This window comes from Papilio polytes, unplaced genomic scaffold (genome assembly GCF_000836215.1).
Source record: "Papilio polytes unplaced genomic scaffold, Ppol_1.0 DF823731.1, whole genome shotgun sequence".
NCBI lineage: Eukaryota > Metazoa > Arthropoda > Insecta > Lepidoptera > Papilionidae > Papilio > Papilio polytes.
In genome coordinates, this window is record NW_013525473.1 from 1,115,014 (window position 1) to 1,131,781 (window position 16,768).

General features: G+C 32.4%; 1 protein-coding gene across 2 annotated transcripts in view; it reads left to right on the plus strand.

Moving 5' to 3' along the window:
• The first annotated feature begins 3,559 nt into the window (after nucleotides 1-3,559).
• Nucleotides 3,560-16,768, plus strand: part of LOC106103725 (PDZ and LIM domain protein Zasp-like) — a 17,820-nt gene continuing 4,611 nt past the window's right edge. Inside the window, exons 1-5 of one of the 2 annotated variants that reach the window (XM_013283568.1) lie at nucleotides 3,560-3,661; nucleotides 3,916-4,011; nucleotides 6,256-6,398; nucleotides 11,050-11,153; nucleotides 15,907-15,968. In XM_013283568.1, the coding sequence (XP_013139022.1) occupies nucleotides 6,277-6,398; nucleotides 11,050-11,153; nucleotides 15,907-15,968 (288 nt within the window). In that variant the 5' untranslated portion in view covers nucleotides 3,560-3,661; nucleotides 3,916-4,011; nucleotides 6,256-6,276. Of the gene's footprint in view, nucleotides 3,662-3,915; nucleotides 4,012-6,255; nucleotides 6,399-9,302; nucleotides 9,546-11,049; nucleotides 11,154-15,906; nucleotides 15,969-16,768 lie in introns of those variants that run through there. The other variant, XM_013283567.1, reaches the window with a different exon arrangement.

A 16,768-nucleotide genomic window follows, 5' to 3' on the forward strand; every position in this document is an offset into this window, starting at 1 on the left:
CTACCGCCTACATCTATCCTAATATTCATTGAGGTCTGTACAGCCGTTTCGGCTACGAACCCTATCAAACTAATCTAAAATTTTGCATTTTTAATATTAGTATGAAATAATTATTAAAGAAAATGTATAGTTTGAAATTGCAACGTCATAATAACCTAACCATCGAGTCGGATTCCTCTGCCTCCATAAATACTTATAGTAAATAACTACATAATAAAAAGATGAGAATTTGTTTTCAAATAGGTGCTTCCGCAGTGAAAAGAAAAGTTAATATTTAAAATCACAAACTAAAAACTGTAAAAAATAATTCTACAATTCGAAATTAAGACGGAAATCTTATACAGTATGAATTCTCCGTTAATTTAAAAAAACTACATACAAAGGAGCGGCTACTGCGTATTGTTTTTAGCAGCGAGGTTTTATGAAAATGTTATTCTTTCCCTGTTAAGGCAACTCATTGTTAGAACTATTTTTTACCGTAACAGTTGTTATTTAAGCTTCCTTATTCACAAGTTTAAATAAATATACGAAATGTAAATTCTATGCAGCTTTTCATTTCTACAATGTTAACATTTCTGAATAATCATGTAATTTAATATTCAACATCATTAATTCATTTCAACAATGAATTTGCTCCTTCGCTTAAACCTACAGCAGGTCTTGAGTATGTTAATTTTAAATTAAATCATACTAATATTATAAATGCGAAAGTTTAGATGGATGGATGGATAGATAGATGGATGTTTGTTAGAGTTTGCAGCCTAAACAACTAAACGGATTTAGATGAAATTTTGTAAAGATGTAGAGGATAGTCTGGAAGAACACATAGGCTACTCACTTTTGTTTTTTTTTTAATCCCACGCAAACGGAGTCGCAAGCGAAAGCTAGTAATATTATAAATGCGAAAGTTTAGATGGATGTTTGTTAGAGTTTGTAGCCTTAACGGCTGAACGGATCTGGATGAAACTTGACATAGATGTAGAACATAATCTGGAAGACCACATAGGGTACTTACTTTTGTTTTTTTAATTCCCCGAGCGGAGTCGCGGGCAAAAGCTAGTCTATCGTAATTTACACTGGAGTATTAATTTCAATTTAAATTTTTTATGAAACATAGTGGTTTTTAACGGCTTACCGGTATCGTTAGTAGGTAGTTAATATTAATCTCTGAAATACATGATTTTTAAATTCTATTACCTATTATTCCTTTACAAAAATATTTATCTTCAAAAACGATTGGTCGTCAAATTCAGAGAATCCGCAAATGTTGTATGTTTAAACAAATGTTTTTATTAAAGCCCCGATAACTTTGTCTAAGTTGAGATAACATTTCTTTGATCTCTTGTTTATGTTTCTTTTAAATTATCCGCTCGCTTTGATACTTCTATCAGTAAAAACTTAAAAGGTTCAAAATACCGTTAAAGTTTTCCGTTTTGTTAGCTTTTTAACTATTTTGATGTAATCTGTATTCTTGAAGGTTATTTAGTCTGTGCTATAAATCAATGCCATTGGTCATAGTTTGAAATAACGATATAACTTTGTAATGGTGATCCAAAATATTATTTAAAATATTTATGTCATGGTTTTAAAATGTCGTAATTGTGCTTGTTATGTTAATAATCGAATAGTAGTCGGATGTCAAAAATAAGGGTGTTGCATTAGCTCGACGAGACGACGGCCATATTGGTAAGGTATTCTGTGCAAATTGGAAGAAAACATAAGAGGTAATGAAGACTATATTTTATTAAAGCATAACATGGCTGTGACGCCCATAGTTTCATATTAAAAACTCATTTTTAATGTAATAACGAAATATGACAAAAACATGGTTTTAACTACATTTTTACGCAGTACTATCGTTAAAAATGCAGTCGTATTTTTAGCTGCACTTTTGCAAAGCTATATTTAAAAATTGTCGTTTTCAACAATTAGTTAAGGTCGTTCTTGAAATGTTAATCTAGTAAATATAGTTAATGTTTGCGACAGGCAACCCTATTTAATAGGGACATTTGTATGAAATCGAAGCTATGAAATGCATAGTCTCGTGATTATGCTCGCCTGCAAGATATTGTACTTGTCATAATGTCACGAGCACATGCCGCAAACATTCTGGAACGTCTTACAAATGCCCTATTCGGAAATGCTAATACAATACTTTATTAAATAATTACTATTGAATTATTATTGTTTTGAAATAATATTGCACTATTATTCTTTACTATAACTGTTAACATGTAAGAAATATACCATGCTTTATGAATATTACTACGAAATTAACAAAAAAAAAATTCAAGGATATAAGAACGACATTAAAAGATTATTTTAAAACTTTCCTTCTGAAGCTAAAGTTACAGATATATTACACAAATTACCAACAAACATTCAATAATTATGTATATCGTTGTTTAATTACGCTTTATGATTCAATTAGCCTTGAAAATGAGTACGAAAATGAGACAATGAATGTATTTTTATAGACGCAATGTCAAACGATTAATGTCTGCAGCCGGCAGTCGGGGTGATTCATAAGCCCTGATGCTCGGAGCCCTCCGAGAGAACGCATTCATCCACCAGAAAACATAGAGCTACGAACACTTTATACGTAGACACTTTATACTCTCTATGAAGAGAAGGCAAAAAATTATTATGACAATGAGAGTTAGTTGTAATTCCCTTGTTGATGACGTCTATTTTACAAAATTGAACGTTTACATAAATTTTAAAGTTTTTCTCTAAACCTGAACAGCGCAATATGTACAACTGAATGTTACCAGGAATTAAAGAAAATCAGTCTTATCATTGTTTCGAGAGAGTTGACCATATTTATATCAAAATAATAAGTAACTATGTTAGTTATTTAGGATTAGTAATTTCACTTTTACCCTGTGCTGCATCAGTTCGTAGCTCTTTGTTAACGTCCCACACGCGAGTTCATAGTAACATCATTGCGCACCTGTTTGGCTGTACTTGGGCGGATAAAAATAAAACAAGATTCATTTGTTTTTAAACACGCATCTCTATACCTGTACTAAACAAACATCGTTGTTTTGGTACAAGTAATGTTACTGAAATAAGAATGGGAGGAAATGAAACTGATGAAATATCGTTATTTGTAATCCATTGATAATGTGTTCTACCAATTTAAATGTTATAGTCAGTATAATATTTATTTATCCTTATCTTAGTACAAAACTGTTGTTCAATTTTTTTTCAACCTCTTCGTAAAGATCTAAATTACAACATAACTAATGCAGTACAACAAACTGAAAGTGCAAACAAAATGTGTTTGTTTGGTTTATATTATAATTGAGGAAGTCGATCAATAACAGTACTGGATGAAGACGTAAGCGTGGAAAATGTGCTCCATTTCTTTGCCGGAAATAACGCGCGGAGCTGCGAGATCAACAACCTTATCAAAACGAAAACGAGTGCCTTTTGCCTGCAGGACAGATAATATCAGATGTACTCGCTTATAATTTATATTCACCATATTCGCAGCGTACATTTAAAAATAGTTGAAGTTATAAAATTCATGACTATGCGATCAGTGCGCCCTCATTCGTAGACTGGAAGCCGAAGGCAGAGACTGTCTGTCGCACTTCAGTACTATCAGTGCACGGTCGTTTAAGTTTAAGGTCCGCATTGTCAGTGTTATTACCAGGTAACTTATTTACAGACGTACAACTAAATATTTCAACTAAAAATATAGCTCAAGGTAAACAAATAACCTTTGGTATCCAGTGTTCCGGGAAAACTGAAAACTGTTTTTGTAAATACGTTCTGGTAATGAAAATGTGACTTGTGCTAATTTTGAGAATATCATCAATGTATATTCATATGTGATTACAAGTGAATTATAAAACGAATATATTAGTAATGTGAGTAAAGTTTTTCATAATCAGTGAAACATTACAGGTGAGGCGAGAGCTTGCGCGTGGGCGCCCGCTTTTCCTCCCGCTCAGTAAGAGGCCGGCATCCACGCCGCTCGCACGAACCTGACCGCCGCCCAAGGTACTCATAACAAACTAAATCTAAGCTTCACGTAACATAAGCACTAATAAAACGCTTCTATACATTACGTATTTTTATTCGCTTCTCACCTGACCGTCGTAACTAACTGCATAGGTGTACGGTTACAGAAATAATTCGCCATGACTTCATGTTACTGAAATAGATTGGACGCGTCTTCGTTTTCGCGGACGCGTAAGCGGTAACCCAACGGTTGCTTGATGGTGATTTCATTAGAAAGACATTCAAGATAAAACAATCTAACCAATGTACTCGTCGCTAATTGATCCATTATGAAACATTAGAACAATTCCGCGCGGATAGATGCGCTTTAAAATATCTGAAACTATTTATATCGTCCGCTTAGACGACAGATTTATTTCGAACCTTGATGACGGTATTGTTAACCTTGTTAGTTTAAAAACATCTTTATCTGCCTCAAAAGTCTGGAAAATATTTTTACATCACATTTACCCTTGTAATATTAACGCACTATGCATGTATTTTCACGTGTTGCTTATAATTGTCAATGCCAAACAATGCAAGAATCAGATAATTTTAAATTAAAAAGACTATACTACATGTTTTCAATATTGTATGTTTTGTTTATAAAATGACAGGAAAAAAAAACCATTACTATTTAATTAAATCTTAAAACGATACATGTGAAGAATTTATTTGAAAACACGAAATTCCTACGACCTTCAAAATATTTATGCCCGGAGATTATTTTCATTGCCTTCTCTAAATATCTTATCTTTTGAACAGAGCCACTGGCAAGTTTTTAAGAACTCCCACGCTGCTTCTGTTATAAACGTTACCCGACAGAATTGTATGCATACAAAAAACATTGAGACTACAGGAGTCGGAACTCTTATTTAAATTTTCCATTTAACATTCCACTCACGATCACATTTTAAATAAGTGAAGAACCTAAAACATTTTCTGCAAGATCATAAAGTAGCTTCTAACATTTTCAAAACAACTCAACGATTAAACAACGAATGAACAATGATAAATCTTATTTTATTGTTACAAAAATCTGTGGTTAACTACACGATAATCATAAATCAAATATAATCAAAAACTAATATCTATAAAGGCCATTAATATTGAAAGCAAAGATAGAGTAGAATCTATACAATATTCGCACAAAGACATAGCTCATATAATTTTACTAAACAGATCGTTTACCTAAATTCGTTTTAAATTGCCTCAAACACCTTGGAATTTCATTGAAAGTATGTAATTAAAAAGCAGATAAACATTCGCTTTCACAATGCAGCACACGGCCGTCTAATTCTAGAGCGACGATCCTCAGACGCCTTCCGCCTACATTTTGCGAGTACCGACTCTCACACAAATAGATTTTGTATCAATTTCCGCGCCGCCGAATAAATTGCTCGTTATTCACACAACACAACGTTCCTATCTCAAACCGATACAGCTTGCATATACGTCATTGACACCTCATTTATTCTCAATCTAACCGAATGCAAAAGCTACACTCGTCTCGAAATATTTCAACTAGGAGACTGTGTAATAACATCAACAATGCAGAAACATAATATTGAGGTTATCGTATCAAAAAAAATCAAATTATAAATTAAGAATAAACATTTTTGTCTCTGGAATGTCTTATTACTTTTCATGAGTCCTTCAAAACATTAATTTTTCAATAATTTACCATCGCGTCTCTTCGGATGCTAATATTGAAAACTTATTTGTACAAAGCTACCTGTCGCCGGGACATTCAGGGCAAAATATTATAGCCGTCGTCGTTGGTGCCGGGCTAATAAAATTGCAATAATACGCCGAGCTTTCCTCTAACCCCCGGCCCACGAATCTCGCGACGCTGTAATAAAATTACCTCATGAGGAGGATAAAAATTGACAATCTAATCTTTAGAGCACCGGTGTTAGCCTGTTACGTTTTTAGAATTAATTATTCTATTGAATATTCTGGGAGAGTATCGCGAATTGTAATTTTGTAACAAAATTTATAAGAGAGGTTAAGTATTCTTGAATTTTAATACCGATTTGTAGCGTAGGTAAATTATGAAGTTGTTACATTTTTAAATTCTCTGTGATTACAAAAAATTGGCACCAAACTTCGCTTTGTCCACTGCGTGGCGAAAGAATAGTGAATTAGAAAGTGACGAAATCATGTTTTGCGTTTAAGAGCTATTTAGTACATTTTAAAGCTATATACAAAACTTAACGTGAAACTATTACTTTCGTGTTCCAGCGCCGAACGAACGACTCCAAGATGGCCACCGGCCCTAAGATAGTGCACAAGCAGTTCAACTCGCCAATCGGGCTGTACTCGCAGCAGAACATACAAGAGACCCTCAACAAACACCTGCAGAACCTTGACAATGGCACAGTAGGGTACGTACTCAATTCTCACATAACAAACTGATTTCTGTCATCAACAGACCATCAGTAGAAGGGTGTTCTATGTCCCAAGTATCAAGGATCGATACAAAATGATCTTCGGATTTAAGATCTCAAAGTACACATCATCAGTTCCGTCAAACAGACTTATCGTACATGATAAAATATAGAAATAAAAAAACTATTTCCAAACAGATTGAAAATGAAATTTAAAATATCTTCCACACATTTTGCCTATTCATATCTGCCTACAACAATCGTGATAAGAAATGTTGCGAGCTTATTTCGCTTTCTAGCATTTTTGAGAGCTATATAAATGCAGCATCGATATTTCAGATTGTACAAAAATTCGTTGCAAGGAAAGTTTGGCAGCATATCAATTCTACATCAGAAACGACCAATAACTGCTTGTCTGAAACACTACATTTGATAAATAGTTTTAAAAAATTCTGTAAAAAATTCATGGTACGGAGAGTATTACATTAATTTATATCGCTTACTAAATAACATTCAAAGGAGAGTTTTGATACAAATGAATGTCAAACTTTAACGATTAGATTCTCGTATTGTATTAAGTTTGCTTTAGGGCATAACTTCAGTGTATTCAGAACCCTCGTCTTGTATTATTACATAGCTTTCAAAGCATTGCTTTGATTATATGGTAATTGGATAATATCTGATCAATTTCAGTGGATGAATTGCAATTAGAATTAACATAAATCAATGAACGTTAATAATGTTTCTATGCTCGGTGTATGTATAAGCATCATTTGAGTACGGTATTCTATGTTTATCGAGATTGTCGTCTTTTTCATTTCTTTTAAAAAAAAGAAGAGACAGCGTATAATGATATGTCATAATTCAATGTAATTATAACTACCAATAGAAGATTAAACCTTAATTATAAATTACTAATATTCTCCCAACGACTCAAAGACGTTTCACCTGATGTAAATTATTACAAATGTTTATTTTAAACACTATTGCTGTGATAAACTCGTCAGGGTTTACTTACTCAGTAGATTAACTCCGCATGTTTAAAAAGAACATGGATACACTATACTAAAGAACATAAAAACTCAAAAGGTAAAGAAATGTAAATTCTTTAAGGAAAAATCTAATGAAGGGGAAATATTCACCTCAGAACACCGCCCGAGCCTGTAGATGTTTCTCTTTTATCTTATACACTTCGATATTATTTTTCGTTTTGTTGCACAGATTCTCTAAAATTTGCCGTTAATTTTTATCAGGTTAAATTCGACGTAACTAAAATACAAAGTCTCATAAATTCATTTGCATTTCTACACAACACAACCTTTTTTGACAATTGACAATGTTGCAAACATAATTATGACGTCAGTAGTCAACGGATTTTTTTTATTTAATATCTGTGAAGTCAAAAGAAAATCGCCTAATAATGAAGTAGTCAATTCACAGTTGTTTATAATAAATTTATGATTAAAATAGATTGATTGATTGTGGTGAGATAAACAATGATCTCACTAAGTACAAATTAAACACGCGATAAATTATTGAAGCTATCTTCGGTGGTGGGGTGCAAGCCAAAATGACGACTGTAAAAAACAAAATGCAATCGCAAAGCGTGACGCAGCACTCGAGACGTAAAGCTATGCACGGACTGCCTCAGTATTTGTGAAACAGAGTGAGTGCTACCATCTTGTTAGTGAATACTAAGTCCATATAAATTCGTAGTAAGTTTACATTTTTTAACCTAACTATTTTTGTTTTGCTTTCAAAAAGCCTTCCCTCATAATTTTACTTTTTTGTTTATTAAGTGTTAGAATTTTTTATTTTATAATCATGTCAACAATGTATCTTTGAAGTTTATTTTTGTCTACCGTCATAATTATAGAGACAGTATCTCACCGGCTGCTGACATTTTGCATGCACAAAATTTAGCACCGCGCCACATCGCACGCATACCCAACTGACTGCAAACATTAATTAATATATGTATTGAAGTATTATGGAAATTGCTTTATGCACGCACATTTATGCACGCCAAAACTTAGACAGACAAAAAAATTTTTAAATGAGATTTTCGTCATCAGCATCGCAAATACATCGTCTTCCCGAAATCTGGAATTTTTCTGTTCATATTACAAACAGAAACTCTAATTTTATTATATATAGATATGGATAGATTGAAACTTAAATACAGAATTCATAACTTGAATGAGAAACAAGTTATATAGTTTATAGACCAAACAGTTTCAGTACTTGTTTAATAAATGTATTATAAAGTATCAAAATGTTTTAAATGTGCTCTTTTTTTCACTGTCCATGTTAAAGATGGTAAATAAAAAAATCTTTTACAAAAGTAACCTTAATATGTGAAATATTCCATGCATAATAATTATGAATTCTGTCTTCCGACGACTGTGACATGCAAACTGTCAAACAGGTATAGGCGTCTACAGAAATCTAGCTCGGGCAACCCGCGACGGCCACAGTGTTACCGCGGCGCGAGCGCAGGCTGTGCGCTTACCAAATTTACAACATTTTCTAATATGACGTTAATTATAATTAAAGGTAGTTGATTAATTAAAAGCGAAAGTGCTTAGTTTAGACTATCGAGGTTATATTCACTTAAAAATTATAGTGTTAGTGAAAAATAGTTGTTTTGTTTTCACACAAATTTTCATTCACGTTTTAAAACTGTTAATAAAAATAGATTAAAGAAAAACAATTTATTTGTAAGACTTGATGTGCCGTTTTTCTTGAAAAACAATTTGCTTGCGCGTTCCAATTTTTCTTTCCTCAGAACTTTTTATTAGCTTTTCAATCGATCGCACGACGCATATTGTTGAAATAACTGAATCAAAGAGACAAATTGATAATGAAAATGTCTCATTTGAATTATATATTTTAAATGCAATCATTAAAATTATAATATTAATGACGCCATTGTATTTTAATGATTCAGGAATAAGTCATTAAAATAATTAATCACAGGCAATAAAAGTTCTTAGAATATAACTGGCACATGATCAAAAACGCATGCGTTACATTTAAAAATACTTTAAAAGTTTGTCATTACGTACGAAGTGTAAATAAAAAAAATATACATTGTTGTCTGTTCACGTCGAGGAAAATGGAGATTGTCGATGAAAACAATGAGTAAGTTTACATCACTTTCTACTTTTTATTGTAACATTGATTTAACAATAGTTTAGTCTAAGTCTGAGAATTAAGTATGTACAGCGATGTCTCGATTGCCTAAACAGTACTCAATTTATTATTTCGCGCTATTATTTTGGTTATATATTTTTGGCAATTCTATAGCAATTCTACTTATGGAAGTAAAATTGAATATCTGATACAATACTATGTCATATTTGTCTATATTTGTAAATTGTGGTGTGTGTAAAATTTCAATAAAATAAAATAATATATGTACATTAACTTTTCCCACAATTCTTGGTACTCATCAATACTACTTAGTCTTAGTACAGATTATGTTGTAGATCTGTACCAAATTATAGCGAGATCTATTACATGCTTCCGAAGATACCATCTAACAAACATCCAAATAAGGTTTTGTATTTAAAATCCAGACATTTTATTCAATACCGGTTTTAACAATTCGTCGGTAACATAGTATGGTACCGGATAAACACAACGGCATATAATCGGGTATCGATTATAATTTCTTATACACATTACACTTGGCTTCACATCGCCGAAGGTTGTGATAGCATTTGATAGTATCGGCAAACCGGTACATAATTGATCATAGCTCGCACCAACAGACTATACAAGAAAGCACCCACAACTTTCACTTACATTTCATTTAACCATTGTTTCCCTTACAAATATGTAATAGCTAAAATTGAGGATATTTAGGAAGGCAATATTTCTACAAAACATTTTTAAAATAAGTAGTTGAAAGAGTAGAAACATTTTCTGAAATTACTAACTTAGTCAAAGTTCAAGCAATGGACGCGATTTATTTTTCTAAAAGAATGTTAACATGTAATAAATAAATAATAAAATTCTTAATGAGATGTTATACAAAATATTGATTGTATTAATGAATGGTCTCTAGATTGAAGACTCTCAAATAATTCTTCGTAGAAATAGTGACTAATGACAACTGATTGACAGAAAGAGCAAATGTTACTGTCAATACGTGCCAATGTTGTCAGATTATAAATACGCGGTTGAACTTTAAAGAAATTAGATTTCGACTGCTAATGACAAATGAAAAGCAACCGTAAATCTAAAGCTTTATAGTTGTCTTTGTAATGTATAATTTTGCTAACTTAGTACAAGTTTTTATATTGTTTACCTTCGAGATTTAATAGAGAACTTGTTGTTTCACATTGAGTCACGATAACTTGCCAAAGAAGGATTATTGAGGTTAACGTTAACTTATAAGGCGTCAAGTAACACATAATAATGTTATACAACATTTAAAGTTACTTGTTAAATTATGTAATAAGTTATTTTCTTGTTGATATTAAATATAAACAAGAAAACATTTGATTATTTTCCGCGTGATTAATTAAAGATAAAAAATCTCGCACACCTGTCATTTAAAAAATTATTAATATTATAATATCGATACTGCAATTGTTTTAATCTAAAGAATATTTGGTTAAGTTTAATGATTTTGTTACAGGATCGACTTCAACAATCCAGGCGCCAATAAGCCAGCCAACCTCGCCAACTCGGCCGTTCTGCGCATGCTTGAGGAAGAAGAGCGCAACCGCAAGGGACTTCCTAGTAAGTTAATAATCTTAATTATATGGGTATTGACATAGTAACTGAAATCAAAATGAACTATTTTATTTGTCAAAAATAATTGCAAGCTGTAAATAATTTACTAACCTTGTATTCAGCAGCAACTGCAGCAAATAAGCTTGCGATGTCCAATAAGCATAATACTGATTTGGTTGACGAAAATATAATGATTCGAATCCACGAATCCGGATGACACATTGGTTCTAGTTTTTTGCAAATTCTACAGATATATAAAGCTTTACTAACGCGTAACTTGCATTGCTTCGCCAGAGTTAGACCCGACGCAAATCCAAGCGATTATGGACAATTTGGTCCTCGCACGCCGTCGTTTTGACAGCTCTTGGCCACCGCGCAAGGAGGACTCGGTCCGACGGGGATGGCACTTACTTGATACCACCGGTCACATTTATTCTGATTTCTTGAAGGCTACCAAAGGTACTGGAATGGGATCCGGTAGATGTAGATTATCATACTATCGAAGTAGTTAGTACAGTCGGCTGCATAAGTATAAAACTACGGAGACTTGCATATATGCCTTTGGTTATAAAATTATCATTGTATGAATACATCTGTATGCCTCAGACGACGAATTTGTGCTATTGGTGATATTGTATGTTAAATGTCTTTAAAACCGAACGCCTATACAAGTTTCTATGATTTTGTAAATGCATATTTGTGCATCTGACTGTACTCACAATTCCAAATTCCACATGTAGATGAATTTTAATTCGAAGACAGTACACACTAGTTCAACATCGCCGTCTGGGATTTACATGACTCATTATATGTTTTTCTTGGTCTTGAGTGTAACGAGTTTTACGTGTAAATGTTACAAAATATTAGTAAATTCTTATATCATGTGTCATTGTTGTCATGACCAGATGGGACAAATCGCTCATTAGTGTAAGTTTTTGGCAAACGTTAATGATTGCCAGTGATACGTATATATTTTAGGTCTAAGTGGATATTTACCAATTAAACGTGAGCAAATAAAGATTCAATAAATATTTTAAGAATTCTTTAGCTGTGACTTTATAGGAAATCTAAGGGCCTGTCCCACCAAATTTTAAATTGTCTGATATCAATCCAATCTGTAAAATATGCGATAGAAATATCGGATTCTGTTCCCTTATCTGACAATGACGTCATTTTGAAGCTATCTGAGCTGTTATTTTCTAGGAATAGGTTTTGAACTCCACGGTATGAATAGAATTGCACAACAGTTGTGCGATAGTCGGTTGTCGATTGTTTCGCAGCCCATTGAATAATTTAGTTGCATAACTAAAAACTGAGTAGTGTGCGTACCTCCATATAAGCTCATAGGATCAAATCGTGATAAAACAGTTGTGCGACAGTTCAATCAAAGAAATGCGGACACTCTTAGTGTAACAACCACGTGAAGGATGTCTGTGAATAAACTAACAACGTTACATTTAGATGTTGCTATATAGGTCAACGCAATTGCAAGGATTTGATGGAATAACGCTACTTGTTTACAAATTACAATCTAAAATAGTTTTAATCGTTAGTTTTAATTCAGCATCTAATATCATGATATCAGTAGTACGTTATTTATAACTATGTATTTTTCTATCTTTGTAGAATGAATCTTTAGTCCCTTTTAGGCCTAATTTTAATCCCTTTCCCGTTACACCCTTTTCTTATAAGAAAAGGATTAGAAGAGAAAGTGCATTTGACGATGGAGAAGACGCATAGGAAGAGGAAATAAGCTCTTTATGTGCGTCTTCTCCTCCGTCGATTTAGAGGAGGCAACGCTTTTGCAATTGTTAATGTCTATGGGCAGCGGTCGCTTCGCCATTTAGGTGGCCGCTTGCTAGTTTGCCATGTTATGTAATTTTAATTACATAAATGTATTCTCTTTATATTTTAAATATAAATATTACTGTGTAAAATCAATGCATATTATAACGATTTAATATTGCACAAATACACATATGTATTTAGCTTAATTCATTTTTGTTTTTCATAGTATAACGAATACATAAACATATAACATAGAATAAAGAATCTTAGGTAATCAGTTTATTTTAGTTTTAGAATACCTGCAAGTCTAAGAATAATCTAATTTTTTTCGCATACTGTAACTATTTCGGTGCTACACAATCTCTAGCCGGGATGAATCAACCGACTAATATTATCCATGCGAAGTGCAGACGTACTAAACTATTCAGAACCGCGAACACTCGCATATCTAGCAGAAGTAGACGCGCTTTAAAATTTTACTCATGAATCATGTTTGCCACAATCAGTATAGATATCGAAATTATCGTAGAAAAGTATAATGGAACTGCTGCAGTGGGTAACAACAATATGTACTTATTAGAATATTTTAACATTAATTTTAAGCACTTTGAACAGTATTTAATTGCACATTGCACTCAAGCCAAATAGATGTGAAAAACACAAATGCACTAATAAACTATTTGTAAATATAAATAAATATGCTATACACAGAAGTAGAATTAACTGTAACAAGTTTATCACTTTTTTACAATAAACAAACAACCTTTAAAAACTGTATTTCAATGTAATAAATAAAAACTAAAAGTTGAATCATGCAATACTGACAAAGCTTTTCAATACCCAACAATTTTCATGGTAATTATGTCTAATTATCATCTTACTGGCATGATTGACGATTCGATGACTAAGATAATTGTGACCATGCCCTACAACAACACGTCAAATATAATTGTATAATATGTAAAGGATTTTACGGTATGAATTAACATCCAAAATTTTTACTAAATATGATTAAAATAACGACATAAAAATCTTTAAAAAATACGTTTTTTGAGATGATTATAGGAATTATGACTTTATTTCATAACCCATGTGGCAGTGTATTTGTGATCTAAGACAAAAAATCTAACAGAACAACGAAACGAATGATTCAGACACTTCACTAAATTTGTATTTTTATATTAATGTATATTCCTGTATCTATTTCAAACAGAAACACGTCACATATCAAAATTCATGGTCTGTTGTCATACAATCATACAAACCAATACGCAAGAAAGAGTTGGCGATAGTAACTCTTAACGTACTTTTTCACTAAACGTTTAACCGCGTGCGACTGCTAATCCACAGCAGTTTGCAGTCGCGCGATGTAATATAGAAATACAAATCGCGTACAGCTAACCTAGCTAGTCGAGCTAGGGGAAAAGGGGTTTAAAACTCTTAAAATAATATGCGGTTCTTTCGCACCTACACACCTGGCACAAGCCAACTGGCCACAAGACGTCCTGACACTGAACAGATTAAACGTAACGTCTCCAGCGACAGCAGTCGTAAGGTACACATTTATATTATCATACATTATTGTGCAATTTTAGAACATAGACATGAAACACTTAATCATTATTGTCATTGCTTTCAATGCTATGCTAGTCAGTGGATTTGTGCCAATGAAGAATGTTCTTGAGCTTTCAAAAATACATTTTTATAAATTTTAGTTTATCAAATAAAAATCTAGTGTTCTCACAGACTGACAATTTACTTAAAAATTCAGTAAAATCTGGTTGTTATGTGCACCGTTATAACTTCTGTACTGTATTTTTAAGTCTAAAACAATGCCTAAAGGAAATTTTATTATAGGTACATTCTGAAGCTTTCATTCATTAATTTATCAAATATTCAATTCTAAAGTAGTACAATCAATCATACTTCATACTAATATTATAAATGCGAAAGTTTAGATAGATGGATGGATGTTTGTTAGACTTTGTAGCCTAAACGGCTGAACGGATTTTGATGAAATTTGGTATAGATGTAGAAGATAGTCGGGAAGAACACAAGCTATTTAGTTTTTGTTATTTTTTTTTAATTCCACGCGGACGGAGTCGTTAGCGAAAGCTAGTAATAACAATAAAACAATTCGAATTACAAATGTTAAATCAGATAATATTACCTGTTTTTACGTAATGCAGCATTTTTACTTGTTACTCAGATAAAATACAATTTAGAACAGTAAGCTTTAAACCCGGAATAGACCGCACATGGACGATTTCCCACGAGAAATCCTTCTATCGACTGCGAAATTCTTCTCTACCTTTATTAGGACTTGTAACCATTATTATTTTAAGCACAAGCTTTACAGTTTATTTTGCTTTTATATCATCTTTAAAAATAAGCAACATAAAACATAAACTTGAAAACAAAGTTTCAGTAAAATTAAGTATAGCACAAAACAAAAATAACCGTTTTTTAAGTCCGTAATGTACAAAATGGCCTTAAAATATCAGAAAGTTATTTTCATTAATACTTTAAAGTTAATATAACAAGTTTCTCTCAAATTAAACTTTAGTTCGTCAGCAACAATGATTCCAAAATTAATATACTTACGCACGAAGCTGATAATTTCAGTTCACAATTCTATGAAAACTATAATTTTTGTCGACTTTTTGGCTTTGATCCAATGGGTATCGTTCGATCTAATTTAAAGCATACTATTCAAAATGTGTATAAAAGAAATGTTTAACATAGATACTTGTGGTTTTAGACGCTTGATGATAGATACGACAGATTGCGATCTTGAAAATTATGAGTTTACGTGTTTTTCTTGTCCAGTATTTTTATCTTTGTTCTTTGTGAAACGAAGAAATAAGGAACGAACATGTTGACTATCGAACAACTTTGAGTAATATCTAAATTCCTTATTGTATACATTAGATATAATTGCTAATCATTAACATTAATTTTTTTTTTCTAGGTCAGAAGAAAGTCGTTTGGCCGCCGGTGCCAGAAACCAACGGCTACCACCAGACCCAGCAGGTAAGATACAATTTATACAAAGTTAAGGGAAAAAGTTCCGACCCCATGTATATGTGTACATAACGAACCATGAAAAGCTGCACATAGCCATTAAAGCTTAGTGGTGGCAGGAGCACAGTAAATGCATGTAATCCAATATTATGGTTAATAGAGCTTGCAAATTATAGCGATTATGTTTCGCTAAGCGGGAACGTTTTGAACATTTATTTAATATTATTTGCTTCTAGGATAAGTGTCTCTTCGCGCTTGCTTTCAGCTTTTCTTTAAACATATTTTTTTAAAATAAACAGTGTTGAAAATATGCTTAAGTGTTTCAGCCAGCAATTTATAACCTTAGCATATTTATATAAGCAAAATGAATCGTGAAAAATTTTAGATCTTAAGTTGTAATTTTACAATTTTTACCAGTACAGAGAATAAAATTAATGTATCAAACAACATAGTTAAGGGATTTCTTAGTTTCATAATTTTAGTTCTAGTTAATGGCAAGGAGATGAAAGAGTTTTTTAAGGCAAATATACAATAGATGTTCATAAGTTCCCGAGTAACAAAAGTAAAAGGGGTTATTTGTAGTTCACATAGTATTTTCTAAAAAAATATGCAACGTTCAAATATTTTTAGAACATCTTGTTGAAATATATACTGAACTCACTCATTTATTTTTCTTAAATGAAGAGACTTTCTGAAACATTCAGCGTTACTATGCCTCTATGTGATTTATAGATAGCCCCAATTAGTTACATTGTACCCACAGCAGAGTCCAGCGTTCTACAACAACGCTCAGCACTCCCCATCGCAAC